This window comes from Coloeus monedula (genome assembly GCF_965178545.1).
Source record: "Coloeus monedula genome assembly, chromosome: 1".
NCBI classification, from domain to species: domain Eukaryota; kingdom Metazoa; phylum Chordata; class Aves; order Passeriformes; family Corvidae; genus Coloeus; species Coloeus monedula.
Window position 1 is genome coordinate 98,699,093 of NC_138781.1, and position 15,629 is coordinate 98,714,721.

The window sequence follows — 15,629 nt, forward strand, 5'->3', positions numbered from 1 at the left end:
CCTACCCCATCTTTTTTGGCTTGTGTGTGTTTGTTTGTTTAGGGGGTCTGTTTTGTCAGCTTCTGAAGAGCCAGATCTCCAATTTTGTTTTACATATGCAAGAATGCAACACAATGGTAAAGGGTCTACAGGCTTATTTGTGCCCAGGTATTTCAGGTATTTTTAGAAATATTGGCAAATATGTGTGTCATACTCAAAATGTGTCGTTTTTACCATTGTGGTGCATTGCAGAATTTTCTGGAAAAAAAGGTCTTCTAAAAACTACCAATGTAATTCCCCTCACTGCAAATTCTGTAACCATGACTCTCTGAGATCACTTTTGCTATTAAAAGCTTCAGTTCAGAATGCATTAACAGGGCAAAATAGAGAAATCCAGAGATATGGCAATGTACACCTGAATGATGCACAAAAATGCCAGGCTTATTGATCACATCATCATGCAGGTGATTCACAGCTTCCAGAAACCCAGCTTGCACTGTGCACTTGTCACTCTGCCGTCCTCCTGTAATTTGCTTTTTACCTGGACCTGCCCTATGTTTTCTATTGGAAAACAAACTTTGAAGTTATGTCCTCAAACCAGCAAATCAGTGCATTATTTTGGGGGAAGTTAGAAGCATTCATATTCGCTTTTTATTTTAACATATGAAAGGCTCCTCTACAGTGCTTTGGGCTGTGTTCACTACTGTGAAGTGTTTTGTTGGGTTTAGTTGGGTTAGTTGGTCTCAGGAAAAGTTAACACACATAAACACTGTTATTCTGTAGGACTAAAATGCAGCTCTTAGAAATTGGAGTTTATAGCCTCATGCTGTAAGAAGTTTCCCTGTGGTCACAATCAAACCATACTTTTTAAAGGTAGCTTATTTGGTTAAATTACTACAAGTGTATTTTATCCTGGAGTTTATACTTTCTAAATAATAAAATACCACTCAGAAACTTAAATCCTGGTCATGAAAAACACAGTAGTGTTATCAGGCCCTCTTTTGGAGATGCTACGTGATGGGTTTTAACAGAAAATATTCTACAGATAGGGGGTTTTTTGTGCTGCTTATTGTGGTCTGAGCAACTTCTTTGAACCAGCTGGTTCAGTCACTGTACTCACTTCACTCACTTCACTCACATTTCATTTTCTGCTGCTTTTAAGGCCCTGTTTCTCTATGCTATTGTGAAAGAAATTTAACTGTAATCGGGTACTGAGTTGCACTGATGGAAGTAGGTTATTTTCCAGTAAAACATAATTGATGTGGAAAATACAAAAGATAGTGGAAGTTGTGAGGTCTGATGGAAGCACTGCTCACTTTGTCATACTGTTACTTTAGTGGGGAGGGATATATCCAAGTTTTGCAACCTAACGATTATTCAGACTCGATGCAACTGAAGCAGAAAATATGAATAACCAAACAGTCTTTGTCTAATACTAGTGAGTTGCACGATCTTTAAAGAATACAAATGCTGATGGGTCAGCAGGTGATTTAATTTCTCCTCCTTAAGTACATGAAATTGTTTGTTACAAATGATGCTCCAGCTTGCTTTGCTGTAGGAGGATCTTTTGTGAGATATTCAAGATTAAAATAAACCTATATGTTCTAGTAACACAAAGGAACAATTTTCTCTGAAAATTGGTGGGTGGATAAAATTCTTTGTTTAGATTTTTAAAAAACTCTGCAGGCTTTATGGAGAATTGCCACATGCTTCTCATAGATTCCAAATTTCTGCCATAGCAAGTCCCACTGGTTTCAACCACAGGCTCTTTTGTTTTCTGTACTCGCCTTTGTAACCCTCAGCAAGTGGAGGCAATGCCAGAAGTTCTGGAAAACAAGAGCGAGAGGGTTCGAGCCAGGCCTACACTGCTGCATTCCTCTGCAATGGTAGGCCACCGTGTGGGCTTTGTTTCAGCTCTTCATTGTGAACCAGAGGCACAGATAACCAAGTGCCCAACTCTGTGAAAGCATGCAGAGTGCAAGGCAGTTTCTGCAGTCAAGTAGATGGGTTTTAGTTACAATCTCAAGATCAAAAATGGTTCTTGCGCAGGGGATGTTTCCAGCTTTTTGGAATGCCTCTTTTTACTTGCAGGTTTCTTTACTTGACCTCACAAGCAAACAGTACCTTCACACACCCACGAGGCTCATAGCAGCCCTGAGCCACTTTCTCTTTCATAGAATCATATAATCATTGAGGTTGGAAAAGACCTCAAAGGTCAAGTCCCACCTTTGACTGAACACCACCACATCAACTAAACCGCAGCACTAAGTGCCACATCCAGTCCTTGCTTGAACACTTCCAGGGATAGTGACTCCATCACTCCCCTAGGCAGCCTGATTCAATGCCTAATCACCCTTTCAGTGAAGAAATTCCTCCTGATGTCCAACCTGAACCTCCCCTTGAGGCCATTTCCTCTTACCCTGTTGCTGGTTGCCTGGGAGGAGAGGCCGACCCCCACCTCGCTTCTCTTTCCTCCATCAAGTCTGAAAGCTGGCTCCTGGAGTGCAGCCCCTCACAGGGGGATGTTAATGCATTTCAGCCCACAGTAACCACACATGCTTCTTGGGCATGGACTCTGGGTTATTACTGCACAGACTTGCAAGTGTTTCCACATCTCTGATGTGCAGATCCTAGGAGTTGTATGTGCCTTGGTGAAAATACAGAAAAGCTTTCCAGCAAGAGGACTCCTGATATATCAAAAATCTCTGACTCAGGGAGTATTGCTACTTTTTACACACTGATACCATAAAACATAATTGCATTCAGTAGAATGATAATGCTGAATATAAGCTGTAATGAGTATACTGTAATGAGTATACAGCTTATTTTTAATTTCTCATTTTTATTTTGTAGTAGTTTCACAGGACCAACCCTCTCAAATCATGGAGCTGTCAGCAAAACTAAAAATTTTGTGCTGTTTGCTGATTCACAAAATAAGATTTAGGCATTTTTATTAGAGAGTCACCATTCCAGCTGGATGTCACATTGCTGTGTGTTTTCACCTAGTCATTGATTGGTTACGTTACGGTTTTACTGGGTAAGTTGAAAAAGTCAGTATAGTTACCCTTCCAAAAAAGACACCACAGCAACAATTCCCCACTGTGCCACTACCACCTTATAGGGATCCTTCTCCCAAAAACTGTTTGCTTTACTGCAAAGCAGTGCTTAAGGGATGTATGTACCATAAAACTGGTACTCTTGTAACAAGCAGCGGTTCACAGTTACATATTAAACACTTTGGGGTGATGAAGTCTAGCAAAGACAGTTGAAATCATATTTCCTGATACTTTCCTATTGTCTCTCCTTCATGTGAGCTTTGCTGTAAGGCCAAGCTCTGCTACCTCAGCAGCTTTTCTTCAGCAGGAAAAGACCAGGGAGGGCTTGAAGAAATGAGATCTTTCATGAGTCTGAAAGAAACTGTGCCAATGCTTGGGTATTAGCAAAGGTCCAGCAACTAATAGATCCTTTTTGACCTATTAACTTTCTGTCTGGCATTAGCTCTTAGGGGGCATAATGCTTTCTGCAGAGAACAGTTGGTAGCTGGTATTCCATGAGGCATCAGGGATGCAGGAAAAGCAGCAGTTTTCAGGCACTTATTGTAAAATTTTAAGTGGAAGTTTCATTCACTCGGCCACAGCAATGCAGTCTAAAGGTCTAAACCTATGTTTGGCCTTTACCAACAATAAAGTTGTTTTTAAATAAAATAAAGTGCAGTAACTTTCAGCAGGCTCAGCCAGTGATCCTTACTGATCCAAGATGTAGTATAGAACTAAACTTGGTCTTTTTTTTAGTTTAGTTCAATAGAAGTAAATACTGGACCAGGTGAGGTTTTTCAGTTTTTACTGTATTTTTAGTACTAAGTTTCATTGTAAGGAAAATTATGCCATAGCAGGCTCCTTATTCACTGCTTCATCAGTGTAGAAATGTACTCAACTCATCAGTGAAATGGAAACACTCTCACAACTTTTATTCTAGTCTGGTAAGAGCTTTATATGCTGTAAAATGTCTAATGAAAGAAGCGAGGGAGGGAAGTCAAAGGAGTGCATGTTATGGTTTCTTGTTTGTGTGGTGGTTTAGTCTGCAGCTTGGTTAGCCCATAGAACAAACTGAATTTCTTGTGTAAAAAAGTATCATTCCTTCAGTTATGCTGCAGCTAGAAAGAAAATTTGCCTTTGGGTGGAAGTTTTTTTTCCCTGGAGGTGATAAGCTTTGGCAAGGAGGGAGGGAGGGGAGAGCAAGCTGTAATGGAAGTGATCTCTTGGCTAAGTGCAGTAGGAATGTTAAACTCGTGTGAACCTATATCATGAGACACATGGGCACTTCTCTCTGCATTCAGTCTGCTAGAAAATGGGGAAAATGTTTGTGTAAAGATTAAATACGCCAGCACATCCGTTCTGGTTGTGTTCAGAGGTATGACCAAGTGTTTGTTTCACAATTACACTGCATGCCATCCATTTCAAACAGAAATATTTGTCCAAAATTGATTCCCAACTGTTTGACAAGCATCAGACAAGCCCAGTAATTAGGTCTGTTGATTTGAAATGTCTGATGGCATATTGCCTTCTAACCATATTAGCGAAGTTAGGCTAAGAGCCATTTTTTGTCTGCAGTGTCTTAGCATAATGAGGATGAATCAAGCTTTTGCAGTTCAGATTTAACAATGCAGACATAATTCTTTCCCCTCTGTCTCCCCAAAACTTCTGTAGTGAAGCCTAATGGCTGTGGGCACTCTATGGTGCTGTGGGCTGTGCTGCAGTAAAAGTCCAAACCAGTAGTTGGATTGTTGGGAAATCATCTCAGCAGAGTTGGAACCCAGATATCCTCAGCTGCAGCATGTATGTAGTGATGATGGATGTGTTTTCTCTGGCCTTTTATTCTTTCAAGTGCCTGATATTACCACAAGTGTCATTAGAAGCCACACATTCCAAAACAGTGGTCTCAGCCTCTTAAATAATGCAAAGCAAACTATTACTAACACATTTGCCTTACTACTTTAGCTTACCAGAGATCTTCAAATCTCAGCTGTGACAAAGCTGATTAATTTCTAGGTGTTACCTTTTGTTGCTCAAGTGACTAAGAACAGGTGAATCAATACAAAAAGTCAGATGTTTTAGTTAATATTTTATTGTCAATATTTTGGCAAACATACTGAAATAAACTTAGCTCAGAATTGAGGACTATACTGCATTGCATTTAACTGTCTATAAGTTGACATCTTATAGAAGAGAGAGGATCTAAAAAGCAGAAAAGGGCAAATACAGATTATATTTCATGTAGTGAAAAACAGTGCTTTTTATTTATAAATGACTTAAGCTAGCATGAAAAGTTGATTTAAAAGATCAGTGAGATAATTTCCATCTTCATACTCTGAGAAAAGAAAGCTGAGAAAAAGGAAGTATAATTGATCACAGTAGCCTGTAGTTATGAAAAAGTATATTCAATATTCAGTGTTACAAAGTTGATTAATGTACTTTTTGGCATTTGTAATGAGTAAATGATACTTAAGATTTCATACAAATATTTAAGGTGCTGTCATGTATTATTATGATCAATATTTGCAATATGCTGTGGCTGTTGATCTAAGCCTCTCTTGAGAACCCAAAGTAAGGGAATGGACTTCAGCTTTTATCAGCTTCATCTTCCTCATTTATTTTACAGCATTTGTAGAGGGAGCAGCAATAGGAATGTGAGAGGAATTAAAAGTATCTGCAAGAAAGCAAGACTGGAAAGGAGTAGGAGGAGATGAAAAACTTGTAATCTTTTTTAAAACTCTTAGCATAAGAACCCATTTCCAGGTTGTCCTCTGTATGGAAGACTACAGTAGACTGCTGCACACACAAGGGGGGACTATCATAGAGCAACCCTTCCAAGTGCCCCATGAGAAGGATATTTGTATCCAAATTGGAAATTGTACTTTGCATAGAACAAATTTCCATGGTCCTGAGAGGAGTTGTTGTTTGAAGCATTGGGCCAAGAGGTCCCAGGAAATTAGAAGCTTAGGGAAAAGAGTTTTCTCAGGAAATGGGATAAACTATCAGTGTCTAATCAAACACTAAGGCCACAGTAGTTTTGAAAATATTCATATGGGACCTAACTCTTATAAAAGACAATGAAGGATTGGATTGATTATTGTCTCGGTGAGAGCACCTTTGGACTTTCTCTTTGGATTCTTTAACAGACTGTTAAGAATTTTTTGTCCGTCTGTATTCCTCATTTTGGAAGTCACTGTGTGTACAGGGAACAAATGGCTCTGTTCACTGTGACCAACATGCCCAGGGAACATTGTGCCAGCAGCAGGCTCAGAGCACCGTGTGGTGAGGGGAAGTGGAGAGGTGGCATTGCCCTTGGGAGTGGTCCTTGGCCCCACCTGGAATGCCACATCCCTGCTCCGGTCTGGCTCCCTCCTGCTGCTTTTGGGCTAATGTGAGGAGGTGCTTTTCTTGTGCCCTCATTTGTGCAGCTCTCAAGGACTGCATTCACTTACGTATTAATAGAAGACACTGCCATAGCCCTCTAGTTAATGCCTGTGGCAATGCATTCTGCCACACTTCATTTTACAAGGATTAGTAAAAAAATGCCTAAGATCTCTTCCTTCCTGGGCAACTTTCTCTTGTATAGGTGATGTGGTACAGGCTGGGTACTCTGTTTTAAGAAAGAGCTTCATTTTCCAAAGAAAAACAACTTTAAAAAATAGTAGCTATACACAGCATTTACAATAGGTTTTAATAAAAGTCTAAATATTTGTTTTTAAATGAAAAGATAAGCATATATTAATATAGTCCATTAATTCTGGATGTCCTTAGGACATTATTAAAGTGATCTGCCTCTCCAAATGCACTGGAAGTCTTTGATTAGTTAGCAAAAATATTAACAGTATCTCTCTTACATGTTTTTATATATTAGAGAAGACATAAGCATGAAGAAAATTTAGAGGCAAACTTAAATGTGTGCTTTCACTACTGAAATAAAGCCTCCAGAAAGATTTCTACTTTATAGCTCGCTGCCTATGCATTGGGAGAAGCTACTTTTGTGGCACAATTACCCTTCTTTGTTGCTTACCAATACCCGTATTCAGTGACACAAAGAACAACTGTTGTAAAAGATATTAGTATGCAGATGCTCTGGTGTTATGTTAATGCATTTAATTAAATACAATAACTCTTTTGTTTGCTTTTCTTTCTGCCCTTGAATGGATTTGTATTATGGTATAGAATCTAGGCTTAGATTTGCTGTTTAAAATGTTTTGCAGTTTCAGAATGTGTCCCATATCCACATTAGTTACTTTGCTTTTGTTCTGTTAAGAAAATCATTTGGGTATGTTAAGGGTTTCTAATAAATTTGAAAGTATTTTTTCAGGAAAATTCAAATCCCAAAGTTGCCAGCGAGTATTTTCCCCACTGATGAGGTCTTCAGTGACAGATAGTCACTGATTAAATAATTGTATTCCTGAGAGACACTTACAGATGTTTTAACCAAAGAAATTTTTCTTGAAGTTCCCCAACATTTTCTAGGTAGTTTTCACAAAAGAAATAAAAAAATTGAACCAACAAAACTGCACTTTATGTTTTTATATGAAAAACTGTAGCAGACTGATTACAACCAGTTGTAACCTACACACAGGTTTTGCAGAAGCCATCATTACTGTCTTGTGTTGTTATTCATAAAATTATTTCAGAATTGTTCTCAGCCTGAGAAAAGGTTTCTTTAGTGCCCTGTGAGTGGGTGAAACCCTATGAAATGACTGTGTCAAGTCTAAAATTGCTCTGCTGAATTAGCAAAGTGCTTGAGCCCAGAGTACTTCAAAAACACAGCAGTATTTGCCAGATCCTATCCCTCCCAGGGCAATAAGGACCAAATCAAATGAGGATGTAACAGGGTAATTAGGAGACCCTAAAGGTAACACATGACTAACTTACTTCTGAAATTCTGAGCCCCCTTAACTCCAAAAGACATTTCTGACACAGAGTGAGTGTGTGGGCGGTGTCTGTGCTGTAGGTTGCTCCTCAGGCAATGACCTACTAGTACTCTTTTGGTGTTCCTTGGAGATAAGTCATACTCCTCAGTGGGTGCCATTTCCTTTAGAGCAGTAGGAATCGTGGTATAGATCATAGAAACCTCCATAAATCTTTTTGTCACTGATAGAAGGAGCTACTGTAGGTGAAGGGCTAAGTGTGCTGCAGCTGACGCTTCTTAGATACTTTACCTGGAGCATCAGAACACAACTGTGGAGAAGGCAGCAGGCATTTCACTTACCACAGGGGTCTGTCTTGACACCTTTCTTGGCTTAAAAAAAGCTTGTCAGTTGCTGATAATTGTTTTTGTCACTTCTCACAAGCACTAAGTGCAAATTGGACAGTTTTGCTTTAGGCCTTCAGCATCAGTGCTAGGACATTGTACCTGGAGTGCCAGGATCATCCTACGTGGAGAAAAACTGTCATGAGAGGCCAAGCAGAAATTGCAGTTCAGTGCTCGCTGTCTTTTTTGAAGTGAGGACAGTTTCAATAGTGGGGAAAAGGAACTCCTCCCCTCATTATGCATGTTTGATCCATACTGAAGTTACAGCAAGGGATTCCAAATGAGGCCAAACGCTCTGGCATTGTGGAGAGGGAATGTGCACTTGTGAAGGCACAGATCTGCAATGTCACTGTAATTATTTATTTTTTCCCCATTTTGGACAAAGACGGCATAGTTGGAGTTGCAGTTCTCAAGGGAAAGTACAGGAATTCTGATTACTCACTGAAAGCCTCCTCATCCCCAAAACTTCCATGTAAATAAAGTTAGTTTTCAGTTATGCTTCAAGTAATCTATCGATCTATTTATAAATGTGTTAAATTAAAAAAAAGAAAAAAAAAACCCACAGCAAAAAATTGCCTAGAACTACTGCAAATTTGTGTGAGAACATCATTCTGGTTTCAGTTCCAAGATAACTTAATGTTCTTTAAGGCTGGAAGAGAACATAGTTTCATTACAACTGCACATATTACGGTTTTGTATGAAATGAGCATCTCAAGGCAAGGGAAAGAAAGCAGCATTGTTCCAGGGCTGTTTTTCACAGGCCTGTATTCATATCTCATCCTTGTTGTTTGCAGGAGAGGCAGATGTGAACCAGAACAATGGGACCTCCACGAAGAGCCCAGCGGTGACAGACTCCAAAGGCACAGCAGACCCGAAGAATGCCTGGCCTGAGGCCAACCCAGCTGACAGGACTGGTCGCCCTCACTTGATCCGCCTCTTTTCCCGAGATGCCCCAGGAAGAGAAGACAACACCTTCAAAGATCGGCCCTCAGAGTCAGACGAGCTACAGACCATCCAAGAGGACAGTGCAGCAGCTTCAGAGAATTCGGATTTGATGGCTTCACAAAAACGCTCCTCTTTCCGGCACGGATCAAAAATGGCATCTGCGAGCACTATAGACCATGCCAGACATGGATCCCCACGGCACAGAGACTCGGGTCTACTTGACTCGCTGGGCAGATTCTTTGGAGGTGAAAGACACGTTCCCCGGCGGGGCTCTGGCAAGGTGAGCTCTGAGGAATAGAGAACTGCGAGGCTACAGCAAAATACAGTACAATGAAAGAGGAAGGGTGGGTCTGAAAGAAAGGTCTCGCTGCTATAATGCAAGAGTTGACCTAGCCAGCGGGATGGTACTTGTAATATAATGCTTGGCTTTAAACTGAAAACAGCAACAACAAAAAAAGCAAAGATCTGGGAAACAAGAGGAGCTACTCTGGGTAGTAACAAGGAGTATTAGAAATCCAGGGGGCTCTAGAAACATTACCAAGAGGAATTTTTATGAGCATTTAATGTAGTGCATTGTATGCATTTGTATGCTGTGCCATTTAGAGAAACTTCAGTCTGCTTTTGTGTGTTGTTCTTAAATATTTGCATAAGGGACCTGGATGAGAGCACTAAATGCAAGACAATCTCTTCGTATCTTGGCACTAAACAAACTTGGAAATAGATGTTGGAAAAGGAACTGTGGCCAAATTCTCAGCCTGCTTGTGCAAGAGTAAGTTTAAGGTCAGTTGACAGCATTGCCAGGGAGATGGCTTGACAGTTATTATCCTGAATCCCAGGTGTACAAAATAGTCCAGCTGCTTTGTTCTGATAAGAAGTTGAGATTTGTTCCAGGCATTTCATATTAGAAACTGTATAGCAAGGCATTTCTGCACTATGAATTCAGAAACAAGGTATCATTGAAAGGTTGTTAATTGAATTCTTTCCTTTTCCAGGATTAATCTGCCTCCTCTGATAAATTATGCAGCTGGCATATTAGTTCACTATTATTCAAGTGGCAAAGTTTAACATATTTTCGCTGTACCCTTTGCCGTGTAAATGATAAGTGGAGTCTTGTGTTCGTGTGTCCACACACTACATAAGCATTCGAATGGAACTGCTGTAGGGCTGTAAAACCTTTCTTTTAGCTGAATTTATTGTAGTTGCTCAAGTTGTGTGTTGCAAAAGCAAAAAGCAGTATTCGTAGTTACCGGCTGGGCCCAAAGTTTTGGATAACCTCTGACAACCTTTGAGGTCTATTCAGTGTTCCAGCCTGTGATCTGTGCCGTCTCTTAGTGCTGCACTGGGATGGGACACGAGCTGCCCTGTGGTGTAAAACCAATCTGTGGTGGTCCCACAGCTGTGGCTGTCAGTGTCCGTCACAGCTCCACATCTGGAAGCACAATGTATAATAGCCCTTCCCTGAAGAGTCATTGTAGTGTAGAGACCTCTGGATGAAAAATACTCTAGAAACTTAAAACCAGAAGCTTCTCATGCTTGGTAGGCTGTACTAAGCAAGCTGGGTGTTTTGTTCTTTTTATTTCTCACCTTTACAAACTGGGGCCTGTAATGCTATTGAAAAAGATTTAGCAGCCAGGCAGTTGTTTCTGTAGTATTGTTCCTGTGTGTAATGTTCATAAATGCAAAAAAGCAGTTGCTGTGAGCATGAAGAGAACTGTTTATCTTACTGTTACTGCAAATAGCAGAGACTGTTCCCAGCTGTTCTTTTCTGGAACCTGGTTGGCCAGCTCAACTCTTGCTGTTTTGTTTGTGTACTGTGTTACTCGATGAAAAGTAGCGTATGAAATGTTCTTTGTACACCAAGGAAACAATACCAAAAAGTTAGATTCTGCATACAGAATATACAGAGGTATGTGCATTCCTGCTTGGCAATAAATCAAACCAATCAACTCAGTTTTTAGGAGTAACGACTAAAAAATGTCTGCAAGCTGTACAAATTCTGTATTTTATCTTTTGGCACGAACACAATTGCAATGATTCTCTAGAGATTTCTATGTAATTATGTATAAGAGGACAGGACATCATCTCTTTTATCTCTGCTCTTCAGTAAACTGCTATTCTGAAGAACTTAAGTGTCTGCAAAACAGTACAGAATTATGGACAATTCTGACTCTTTTTACCCAGCAGAAGTAGTTGTTTGGGTTTTTTTCCCCGTAAGAATGACTACTCACAGTGCTAGAGTCCTGATTTGCAGATCTGAGCTGGAAGCACAGAAAAGTCGAATTATTTTGGCAAAGTCAGTCACAATACAACTTCCTGTGCCAAAGGATCTCTAGCACTCTTCCACACAATGATAATATTGATTTATGTCCTAGGAAACATTCCTAGGAAGCTCTCTTGTGGAAGGGCTTCAGTGTGGAAAGGACTGAGCAAGTGGCACAGACAGTCATTTCAGCTATTATTTATTTAGCCTCTGAAACAATGCCTTTTGGTTTCTTGTATCAAGAAAGGCTTGTGGTGTCATTTATTTATACAAGTGTAGACAGAGGAAATCTAGATGGTTAATTTGTGCTTAAACCCTAAATAGTTGTTGCCATTTGCTGAATTTTGTAGAGTGTCACTGATAGATGATGAAGGTGTTAATGAACAAGCCAAAATAGAATGAAGTCCCTTGGCAGTTTTCCAGACTCCACTAAGTAAACAGGTCTTTGGCAAATAAGATACCACTAAAAGCACCTTAAAGGATGAATTTCAAAGGCTTGAAAAGGAAAAGTTCCTAGAGCTGCACTGTTTATTTGCTTGCACTTTTTTCTTTATTTATTTTGAAGCATTTCAAAGCAATTCTGCTGCTGCCTTTCTTGCAGTATGCTTTTTTAACCAGCCCATGCCTCAGTGGGAGCATCTCAACTACCCACACCAGCAAGCACTGGAATGCGAAGACAACACTTGCTCTTTGTACAAATTTAGGGCTGACATTCAAGCAAAACATATTATAAATTCTTTGTGGAGGCATTTTCTTCTTGCATTCATTGCTAAGAAGTACATTAATGAATAATATGCACTATTGTGTCCAGAAAGGTGGAGTAGGAACAATGCTGGGACTGTTTCATGGCCTCCTTTTCTCATGTGGAGCAGGTTCTCCCTTGCCCTGCAATTCTGAAGTTAAATTAAGAGTGCATGGGAGTTCCACGGGAGTTGTTGAAAATAGAAATACTGGAGTGTACAAAAGTACTCCTTCTCCTCTAAGGGGCAGCAAGTGCATTTGCCATTTTTCCCCCAACCCCATCAAGATTATGGATAGCTGAAACTCAATCAAAACCAGCTTGAACTTCTAAAAGTTTTTCTTAAGGTAGAATATTTGAAACAAAACTGTTGTTGTGCACAGCTCAAATTTAATCGTATTGAGAAAGAATTTAAAATGGTGACAGAAGGAAACTGTGGTGCAGACATTTTAAATAGCATGCAAGAGAGAGTAGCATAACAATAAATTATTTCCTTTCTAATCTTTGTAGCATATTGGTCGAAGCAAGTTTGTTAAAACAATCAAATGTTCTTTGCACCTCCTAGATTCTAGCCTGTATTCAACTTCAGTATGTACTGACTGCTGTTTTGTTTCTTTTATGCAGTTGTTCATGCTTTTGTAATCCTTTTGTTTATGATTTTTTTTTTTTCTACTAAAGTTTGGATTGTGAAACAAGAACTTTTCTGTCCTGGTTTAACATTTTGCATTAACGTACTAAACTTTAAACTACATTTGTGACACAGATGCAACAAACCAAAATATGTGACAGTAAACAATAGGTGAGGCAAAGCTGAGTGGAAGGTTCTATCAATTTCTCTTTTACATTTTGCTTCAGTTTTGTATGCAATCTTGTAACATGCTCCTGTTGCCTGTATGAAGCCTTGCTCCTGTATTTCCTTCCCAATTTCTATATGCTTGGGTGCAAGAAATACAGAAGGTAGAGATGGGGCTTCCCTGTCCTACAGATAGATACAAGGCAGGAGCATCACTGGGCTGAAGTTCTTCTCAATTTGAGCAGAATCAGGGTTTGGGATCAGCATTTCAGAATCAGCAGTTCCAAACCCACTCTTGAGCTAAGCAGTTGCTAGAGTGGGGATCCACAAAAATGGTTGCAATAGCCATGCAGAGGCAAAAAGTTTAAGAACCACAGTTTTAAATAATGCCATGGAGGGATAAATTAATCAGAATCTTTTTTTCTTTTTTTTGCACTTGAACTCTATTTGCATTTCCTGTGGAAGCTTTAATGTATACTACAGCACCATGAAGAATTTGAAAAGTAGTTAAATCAGTGCTAGTCTGACTAGTATATGATGTGATTTAAGTAAATACTTACTGTGATTTTAATTTCCAAGTCTTAGCTTTCAGGGAGTGGTATTGCTTGTGATACACTGTTTTGTAAAACCTGCTGTGCAAGCAGTATGCTTGTAAAAAAAAATTATAGAATTTATGGTGGTTGTAACAATAATTTTGTTTTAATCTTTGGCTTTTTATGTGCTTTATGTATTCATTAAACTGTTTACATCACAAAAACCAGTGTACTAATGATTTAATTTGTTTTAAATGCTTTAATCCATTAACAGCAGTTGCAACAAACTACTACTCATATGTGACGGGTTTTTAGTTCACTAAGAGGCTGCGTGTCCTTCTGCAAAATTCAGCTAGAACAGTGCATGGGATGCAGGGGAACAGAGGTTGCCTTCTGGAAGGAAAGGAGAGGCTTTGAATAACCAAAGCTCCTGAATCTGATGTTCTCAATTAATGATAATGGGAACTGAATCTGGCCTCTCCTTTGTAGCACTAGTAAGGAATGATGAATCCCCAAAAACGAATCAGTGTATCAGAACTGCCAGTCTGAAGCTCATTGAGGTTGTGCAGTGGTAGAACCTCAGAGTACTTTGTATCTGCCTGGTTTTAAAAATACCACCTGTACAAAACAAAGTATCAAATGGTGAGTACACACAGCATGTGAGAAGTGAAAGGCTTAGGAGCCAACATTACGTGGGATTGATTGTGACATGTTCATTTAACACAGGTATGACCATATACATGTTATTTGTGCCTAATAATTAACACATTATTTAATGCACTGGAACTTGCATTTTCATGGAAGTTACTGCTTGAAGCAATTATTACAAGCTACTAGAGGAATGTGGGAACTGGACTAGGTTTAATGTTCTGTGCTACTTAGAAGTGCAAGCACTAAATGCTGGTGAAGTATTAGTGGTGCTTTGTGCTCACCTGACAGCAGCTGCATGCAAGGATTGTTCAGAAATGGGACAAAGTATTCGGGGCTCACTGATTTGTATTTCAGGTTAAGAGGAGATCATGACTGGGCAGAATGCCAATGTGCTTCTCTGCTTTAACTGTCTTTTATATGGTTGGTTTTGCCTCTTAAATTCCGAAATGTATTAGTAACATGTTCAGGCTAAAATACAAATTAATCAACTGAAGCATTTGAAGGATCTCTGTTTCTAATCGCTCCACAACAAAAGGTTTCCCCCTTTCATTAAACTTCAAACATGATCTTTCAGTTCAGTCTCTACTTGATTATTTCTAGAGTCTTCTAGTCACTAGTATGATATAAAAATAATAGTAGTATGTTTAAGTGGGAGCTGCAGAAGAGCTCCAAGGATTCTTTTGAGCACTTGGTGAAATTCAAGGCTTGCTGGTGCCCTTTGGCTGGGCCTGAGCCGGATGGCACAGCTTCTGGTGGGGCAGTGATGGCAGCTTTGGGGTCTTTTAGTGGGAACTGGCCTCTTCTGTTCTCAGCCAGTCTTCTCTTGTTCACCTGCATGGCACCACAGTCCAGCTGAGAGTAAGGTCTGGATTTAATTTTAATACCATATACCAGAGGGAGGTGTTTGTGCAAGGGGCCAGCAGGGACCCCAAAACTTACAGATGGCCAAATAGGTCTATGAAAAATTTAGCACGAGGATTTTCTCTGCCTGAAAACAATCTGTTTATTCTCTGCAGATTAATCAGTTTGGTAAGTAAGAAATTGCTTTATATTAAAATCTGCTATATTGGTTTTTCTATCACATTCCTTGCAAATGAAGAATTGCATTATCCTTAGCACTTTCTGTCCTAGAATGCCAAAATAAATAACTGTTCTTCAGCTGTTCTCAGATTACACAATGGTAAATTCTGCCAAATAGAAAACTGCAGTAGAAGTTAATACTTTTTTTTCCCTGACCTTGTTCTTTACCTCTGTCATCACGTACCATTAGTGACAATTGCTGGCTTTCAGCTTTTGTACTGATGCAAAATATGTCACCTTGTTCCTGAAATGGTCTCCAGTTGTGTTCAGTTACTCATGACACTCTTCAAGTTACTTGGCTTCATTTCTGAGCTGTACAAGAAATCATCCACTGCCATTTTCGGGTGATTTTAC

The 15,629-nt window shown here is 39.6% G+C and overlaps 1 protein-coding gene across 6 annotated transcripts in view; it reads left to right on the forward strand.

The window, feature by feature from the left end:
* Positions 1 to 15,629, forward strand: part of MBP (myelin basic protein) — a 113,568-nt gene that overhangs the window by 85,399 nt on the left and 12,540 nt on the right. For all 6 annotated transcript variants that reach the window (XM_082302777.1, XM_082302774.1, XM_082302773.1 and 3 more), the window contains exon 4: positions 9,069 to 9,499. In XM_082302777.1, coding sequence (XP_082158903.1) covers positions 9,069 to 9,499 — 431 coding nt within the window. The remainder of the gene's footprint in view (positions 1 to 9,068; positions 9,500 to 15,629) is intronic.